Here is an 8,954-nt window from a genome sequence, read left to right as displayed (position 1 = left end):
ATAATGTAAATTTTGTACGTCTAATAAACACTCAGTGGCAAGTATTTCACTCATATTAAGGACAAGAACATATCAACAATGTAACTGAATAATGTACATTTTGTACGTCTGCTTAACACTTAGTGGCAAGTATTTCACTCATATTCAGGACAAGAACATATCAACATTGTAATTGAATAATGTACATTTTGTTCGTCTAATAAACACTCAGTGGCAAGTATTTCACTCATATTAAGGACAAGAACATATCAACAATGTAACTGAATAATGTACATTTTGTACGTCTGCTTAACACTCAGTGGCAAGTATTTCACTCATATTAAGGACAAGAACATATCAACAATGTAACTGAATAATGTACATTTTGTTTGTCTGCTAAACACTCAGTGGCAAGTCTTTCACTCATATTCAGGACAAGAACATATCAACATTGTAATTGAATAATGTACATTTTGTACGTCTGATAAACACTCAGTGGCAAGTATTTCACTCATATTAAGGACAAGAACATATCAACAATGTAACTGAATAATGTACATTTTGTACGTCTGCTAAACACTCAGTGGCAGTATTTCACGCATATTTAGAACAAGAACATATTAACAATGTAATCGAATAAGGTACATTTTGTACGTCTACTTAAAAATCAGTGGCAAGTATTTCACGCATATTCAGGACAAGAATGTATCAACAATTGTTCAATTAATGAAATAGGTAGATTGTAAAAAGTATGTCGATTACGATGAAGGACGAGAATTTCCACTCCAATTGTAAAATAATAATAAGACGGATCCACTCTCACTAACGAAGCATTGCATTTTATATCCAAATTCCGACTTTACGTGGCGGCGGATGTATACATCCTACACAGTCAAACGGATGACATAGTTACTTAAGGTGGTACCCAACACCTTGACTAAAATTAATTTGGCTCGTTTAATTTTCATAAAATTTTGACAAAGTATTTACTTTAACCCTTTGACAAAAATATGAAAATTTCAAAAAAATTGAACCAACCATTTTATCAGAAAAATTACACTGGTTACATAGCAGTTTGACAAAGACTAGTTTTGACCAATGAGAAGCTTTAATATTCCCTTAACAACACAACGTGAATAAACGTTTAGCTGATATTACAGAGTTATCTCCCTGTAGTGTTAGGTACCACCTTTAGCAAGGCTTTTACTTCGTGACAGGGAACTTATGGCCCTTTGTCAATGCCCATTCATTTCGCTTTTTTTTTTACATCAGAAAATTAACGCATGTTCTCTTTTATCTGCGTTAGTATATATGGTTGATATATAGTTGTACATTGACAATTATATAGCATCTCTAAATTTTTATATTATCAGTTTTCACAGTTATATAGTTTCAACATGCACATTTGAATGTGTTTAATGAAGATTGCGGAGGTAAAGGTATATGCTCATTAATTTTAGATATTTTCAAACCAAACGATTTGAAATGTCGAAAAGATTGTATATGCTACTAAAAAATGGTTATCATACAAAAATTTCAACTGTATAGTTTTAACGAACACTTTTGCGATTTCGACGCAGCCATCCTACATTTATAAGCTGCATCCACTGTTATCGTTGTGGCATGCAAAATTGTTTCTGCTTAATATGATTGACTGCAATGTCACTGGTTTCTATTCCTAGTATTTTGTAAGTTTTGGCCTACGATTTATTACGTTAAAACTGTAACAGCATTGGAAGCCAATACATATAGTTACATTAGCATTTTGAATTTTCTATTTATAAAAATAAAATGTCAGTGATACCAGTGCATTGTCCGTCCGGTTAAATACAGACAACAATTCAAATTAAGGAACACATAGAATGAAATTCAAAACATGGTGGCTGTGGCCATTGATTGACACATTAAATTCATCCATTGACTGGGACAATTTAGGTGAACGTTTGTATGTAAAGACCACTGATCACTATGTACTTTTTAAAGACACTTAAACTATGGGGTCACCAAAGGTTCTCAACACCTCAATAAAGTAATTCGAAAAAATTAATCAGAAATAACACGATGTTTTGATTTATACCAATTATATAAATCAAAACATAAAGGTTATTCCTGATTATTTTTTTCGAATTACTTTATAATTAAAGGCGTTAAGAAACCTTTGGTGACCCCACAGTTTAAATGTCTATCGTAGGTACGTCGTGAACAGTGGTCGTTACAGACAAACGTTCACGTAAATTGTCCCAGTCAATGGATGAATTTAATGTGTCAATCAATGGCCACAGCCACACTGTTTTGAATTTCATACTATAACAGACTTGATACATGACAGTAAAAAGATTAAGATAAAGAAAAAATATTAAAGTTGCAAATGAGTTAGAATAAAATGTTATATTAGAAGACACATAATATATCATATTTTATTGTAACAGTAAACAAGTAGAGGCCTTTAAGGCCTGGTTATGGCCAGGACACTGAAGCGTTAGGGAATTATTTCAAAATTGTACATAATGTTTGGAAATGAATAAAATCAAGAAATATAATAAATGAATTACATAAGGCTTTTGATGCTACATGACTTTATATGAAACCACAATTACGCCAAAATATGCACTATATTCATGAAAACGAAGAAAAGTTAAGAATCGATGTAGTTTTCCATTATTATTTCCATTGTGAAAACATCGTGCGCAACAAAGACACATCAAAATTATTTATGAAAAGTTTTATTATAACTATTGATAAATATATAATATCCCCAAATATAATTTTGTTTCAAGGTGCACACACACTTTTCCAATCTAAATTATACTTTAAAAAAGATTTTGAACAAGGAAAACAAGAAATGTTACAAAATATACAATGTTCGTCATGGCTTGTTGCCATAGTAACTCGTTTGATGTGAAAATTTAACTTCTTGAATTTACAAAAATTTAAGAATATGTATGGTAACTTTTCAATTTCAATTTATATTTTTGGCGAAATAAGGGCCCTGTTGTCCCAGCTCCTTTTTTATTATTTGATTGACAGTAAAATTCAGAAAGTTTGAATCAATCTAAATGTAAAGAACGGCAAAGAATGACCTTATATATTATACATTTTTTTACAACATAATATATGGTGTTTGTGCATTCACTTCAAACATTCTACGATTGTTTTGATGTTGCACAACATTTCACTTCTTAATCTTTGTTAGACTAAATGTGATGTAACTGTTTCCGTCTTGTGTCCTGAAATTTACCTATGAATAAAAAGTCTTAGATGATGCATTTTGTAAATTCATTCCTTCAAACATCTACTAACTGCATCAATGATATTTATGTAATTTTAAAATCTCGAAAGCAAACCAGTCTTTATGTGTTTATTCTTGTTATGCATATTGTTTTTACGGTCAAAAACCATTTATGTAACACTTAATACATAAATGTTGTCCATTTACATAGTTTAAAAAATACCAACTGTTTTGGTTTAAAGATCTTTTAAGGGTACTTGCGGTATTAATTCTTAAACATAATTTTTGCAAACCGACATCTGTGTTACGTTTGAATGCATGGTGTCGTTATTCTTTAATTTTTTCCAAGAAGTGTTACCAATTACAAAGATGCCATCACAATCGTTAGATCGTGATAGATGTACCCATCTCTTATGTACAGTACTAAATACGTTATACTTGTCTTATGTAGCATGCAGATCTTGAAGGTTTATGTGTGTGTGAATGGTTATATTTTAATAACACTCATGTAATACTATATAATTCGATTAAACTATTAATTAGTACTGTGTTAAATGCAAAATTAGCTGTGTATATTTTTTAAAAGTAACCAAACATCTAGTTCAACTCAGAAGTATTATACATTTTAAAATGCTATAACAGTTTTTGGTTTTATAGAAAAGTGAATTTTCTTTTTTTTTTTTACCTCTGGATTTCCTCTCTTTCGAATGAATTCATATGTGTTACTTTTGTAGTCGTCATTTGGTGTTTCAGATTTATAATGTGTCTTGCCTTCAAAGTCGGTTTTGAATTCCAATGACGTTCTGGAAAAAAAGTGCTTAGTAAATGAAAATAAATACTTGCATCACATACATACATGTAGCAAGATATTATGCATAGGCATTTAGCTATATGTACATGTATGTATAACATCAATACCCCTCGCCGGCCTCCGAGTACCTAAATAAAATGTTAACTTGGTGGCTGATAACGTAATGTCTTTTAATACATGTATAGTCGCTAAAGATTATACTTAGTAAAACATGTAATCAACATAATTATATATACAATATTAGGTCAATGTCAGGAAAATATACACTTTTTGTATGATGCTGAGAAACTGGTGAAGGACGAGGTTTTACGGAGCCCCTCCCCAGTTTTGCGCCGGTTACAATACGTGTATAGTTTTATGACATTGCCCTAGTATTGTTTTTATACTGCAACTTAAATTAATACATTGATAGCTTTATAAATCGTAACACAAATGTCAAACTTATTTTCATCCCTTAATGGACCCCTGATTGTGGAGAAAGCGTTCAATGATGAAATTAACATTATACAAAATATAGCTATGTTACCACTAGTTGCAGTATAAATGTAAAATAAATCTTAAAGATATATTCAAATTTGCACGTATACTTTTTTAACGCAGCTGACGCATTTTTACAGATCTAACATATCTAATTTTGTTGGGCCGAATTCGATACGAATTATATTATCCTAGCTGCCTCATCGAAATAGATTGTCTTAAAGGTGCTTGCCATTTATATTATGTACTGTGTAACACATCCTTTAAAATCCGACGAGGAAAGGCATTACTCGATCTCCGAACGCTATATTTATATATAGCCAAGATAGTCTAGGGTCTATGTCTGGGCAACGTGCAGGCAATGTAACTATACGATGTCACATAAGCAAGGGTTCGATTCCACTGTGAAAAGAAGTAAACATTTTCTTATGCAAATTTGAAGATCTATACATCTATAGATCTATAAATCTGAGATAAATAATATCATAAGTTACATAGTGTGCTAGTGATCTAATCGATGTATACATGTATGAGGTCAGTAAATTCAAAATGGGTGAGAGTGATTCAGAAGCTTCAATCCCCATATGGAATCTACTAACGCCATATATATCGTATTAGCTCACTAGCACACTGTACGACATATTTTTCTTACCGACTATCTAAACATATGCTATTTAGACTAGTGGCCTATCAAAGTGATCAAGTCTTCAATACCGTTAGTATAAAGAACCTATTTCCATTGGTATCTACAAATTTAAACTAATGCCAACAATACCAACTTGTTACTTTAAATGTGTTTTATGCATTTTTTTCAACCTTTAAGAGTGTTCATCAGTACCGTGTTGTTTCTATAAAGGATAGTAACACCACTATTAACCGTGTATTGAAATAAGCCTAGCCTACTAACCTAATATGGAATATACACAGTCTCCACGCGTTTGCGTTTCAACAATCAAATTACTAGAAATATATAGGAGGTACGATAACAATGCATAAACCGTATATATACGTAAGTTGTTTCTGAATCTGCATCGTGCCATTATTATGATCAATACGTATCATATCGACCTAATTCACGATGGGTAAGGTTGTCTTGCGAGAAAACGTTCTGTGCTGGTGGTTTTGTCTTGACTGGTGCCGGTGGTCATTGAAAATTTGTAAACAAAGACGAAAAAGATGGGGTTTTTTTTTACGTCCCCCCCCCCCCCAAAAAAAAAAACCGCCCTTTTCGATTTTATTTTATATATAAGATAAATATTCAATGTTAATACCATTTGAATCAATTTATAAAGTCAGCATTGTAATTTTAATTATTCGTTGTGTTAGAAATTTTCATTTCATTGTAAACAAACTATTCATGTTAATGAATAATTAAACCCCAATATACTAAGATATCACATTTTTGATATATTATAACCGAAAGCTAAGTTGCAGCTTTACAATATCATTTCATTTGCATAAATAATCGTCTGAAAATGCATCTAATATTTGCCGCTGGTATTAAACAGCAATTAACTAATATTAATATATGATTCATTGTATTGAAGAAAAAAAGAGATTGATGGTTAAATTAACCGGTCTCTATCGACCGAAATATATGAACTGCACAGTCACAGCTATTTCAACTATAGATGGAGTAAAAAATGTCTCACATTGTCAAAAAAAAAAAAACATTTGGTGTTCACGGTGATAATTCTTGTAGTTCTTTTTAAAAATATTTTTTGTTTATCCTAGTCCGGATTCATATCATTAACATTGTTTGCAAAAATGTTTAGCCCTGTTACATTTTGAACCTTTTAAAGAACAGAAATACACGTACCCAATTTCCGTGACTTCAATTCGTACACCATCTGCACCATCTACAACTTTTCCTTTACCACTGTACGTTAGTTTTCCGTTGTTGTTTCCAGATACATCTAAAGCAAATAGATAAATATCATGAGGTGTTTTTTTTATATTATTTCCAGTATCAGTCTATTGAAAATGCGAATCGAGAAATACTTTTTATTTGTAGAATAGCGATATTTTATTTGTACACGAGATGCGTTTTTGGAAAATCGTAGACGGTTATCAAATAAGTAATACAAAAAAAAAAGGTTTATCGGTAAATAATTGTATAATTTTTTTTTTAAAACATGGAGGTTTGTCACAGAACCAACGTCTATCGATTCGCACTTTCCATAGACTGCGTATCAATTAACTAAGTTGGAGATTTACGCAAATTTTGTTCACATTAATTTCATGTGAATTTAAATGCATGTGAATCTCACGTGAAATTCACATAAATTTCACCTCAAACGAGCTTATACATGTACGTGAAACTAACGTGAAATCAGTTCATGTGAGTTTAATGTGAGTTTTATGTGAAACTCATATGAATTTCACATGAGAATCACATGAGTTTTTTTCATGCGAAATTCACGTGAATTTGTAAAATAACATAATTCAAATAACATTTAAATTTTTAAATCTGATTGAAATCAAGAAAAGTACCCTTTTTGGGGGGTAAAAGTTCATGTGAAATTCACGTGAAAAATTTCACATGAGATTAATGTGAATCTCAATTCATGTGAAATTCACATGATAATGTTCACGTGAGATCATGTATAAGCTCGTTTGAGGTGAAATTCACGTTAAATTTTCCTGTGTAGAATTGATACAAGACAAAACACATATATGTGTATAATAGTGTCATTTTGATATTTTTTAATCACGTATTTCCCAGTCGTGACTCAAATAAAATTCTACCTTCTATTTAAGGCAATAAATATAATAAGGACATTTAAGAAGCATTTCTTTAAACTTCATTATACAATGTAATAATATGTGTTTACCCCCAGTTTTGAAAATTTAACTTGGTACTTGTATCTGGTTAACAGTAAATCTATTTCCCATGCTTTTCTCTAAACTAAATATGGATTTATCGCAAAAGTAAGTGATGTACCAAAATTACTTTAATAGCGGTCACCATCAGATTTCTTTTACATACATGTAATAGACATAGCTGTACGTATATTACAAGTTACTCATAAAGAAGTAAATGAAAAAAATGTGCATCATTTATAGCAAAATAAACAACCTTTCAACTTTAATCTACCAAAATTCCTTAATTTACTTTTCCATATATCAAATTAAGATAATTATTTCCTTGTGTGCATACCTAGAGAGTAAAAAGATACCACCTTTACAAACAATGACCTATCACAGATGAAAATAATATTTTCAGAAATGTGTAAGCTTTAAAAAAAAATCCTCTTAAACACAGAATGTAGTGTATATATGTTAGTCTTTAAAACATTTAGTTCCCGTTTCTCAATTACTTGTTTTTTAGATTTAAGTGTCATTGTAGGTAAAGGTACATTTTCTTTCTTTTATAACGAGAAAACCTATAGTATAAACCATCATATATTTTTTTAGTTGTGTTTTCTGTTTTCTACTTATCCACATAGTAAGCACCGAATCTCTTCAAATCAACTACGTCGACCAATATACTTTAATATATGTGCATTGAAGGAAAATTTCAAATGTATTTATTTGTACAAACTTTGAAAAAAAAATACAAAATCGAAAGATTTTTTTTTGTGTCGTAGCGAGTACAAATTCATCCTAAAAAGTGCGTATTCTTTCATTATTCTGCAACTGTACAACGACATTTTAACGATTAGTTTGAGTTTGGAAATTTCCAACCCACGTCTTTGTTTCTTATAAAAAAAAATCGACATGTATTAAACGCGGACCACGATGAAGACCCCAAAAATACATGTACCTATGACGTAAGCAGTAATTTTAAGATTGCCGTTCGATGAACTTAGCAGCAATATATCAGGTTAAATTATTTGTAAACCATACAACCATATAATAGCAAACACATATTTATAGACCTATTTTGTACATTAGTTGGGTGATTGCAGAATTAAGCATTGTTATATTCTTTCAATCATTTAATCTTGATTTTATGAAATAATGTTTTTTTTTTCTTCAAAAGATCGATAACGTTCGATCGAGTATAAACAATGTATTTAAAAAAAAAACAACTTTTATTTGCCTTAAAACTTCTAATAAACAATCGAGAAGTTTTTCAGAGTCTAAAAATGACAAGGCTTCTCTACTAAATCTCATAATGCCCATATTATCGGACGCCATTTTGCTGAATTTGCATTGCCACATTTTAAACAATTTGCCAGATTAATAAGACTAAATCATCATACAGTAGCATGTTTGAAAGGGAAAACAATTTTCAAAAATAATATCAATTGTGGGAGAAAAGAAAACCGTAACGAAACACACAAATGCAAAACTTACAATGTGGGTCCTCCGTATCAGCCATTGCACAGTTTTACCGATGTCTAGCATTCACTCCAAGAAACTAACGCTAAATAAAATTTGTCATGCTGTCATGTCTCCATAACGAAATGCTGGTCCCGCCTTTCTACATTTTTTGCACCAACACACCAATGA

General features: G+C 30.9%; 1 protein-coding gene across 1 annotated transcript; it reads right to left on the bottom strand.

Moving 5' to 3' along the window:
* Nucleotides 1-2,382: 2,382 nt before the first annotated feature.
* LOC139481808 (uncharacterized) lies at nt 2,383-8,930 on the bottom strand. The gene is made up of 4 exons (XM_071265316.1): nt 8,799-8,930; nt 6,316-6,412; nt 3,894-4,011; nt 2,383-3,217 (listed from the first exon to the last, which is right to left on the bottom strand). Exons 1-4 carry the CDS (start codon nt 8,821-8,823, stop codon nt 3,152-3,154), a joined length of 306 nt encoding a protein of 101 aa, XP_071121417.1. The 5' UTR covers nt 8,824-8,930; the 3' UTR covers nt 2,383-3,151.
* Nucleotides 8,931-8,954: the final 24 nt, after the last annotated feature.

Source organism: Mytilus edulis, chromosome 7, assembly GCF_963676685.1.
Source record: "Mytilus edulis chromosome 7, xbMytEdul2.2, whole genome shotgun sequence".
NCBI classification, from domain to species: Eukaryota; Metazoa; Mollusca; class Bivalvia; order Mytilida; family Mytilidae; genus Mytilus; species Mytilus edulis.
This window is presented reverse-complemented; position numbering and strand designations above follow the sequence as displayed.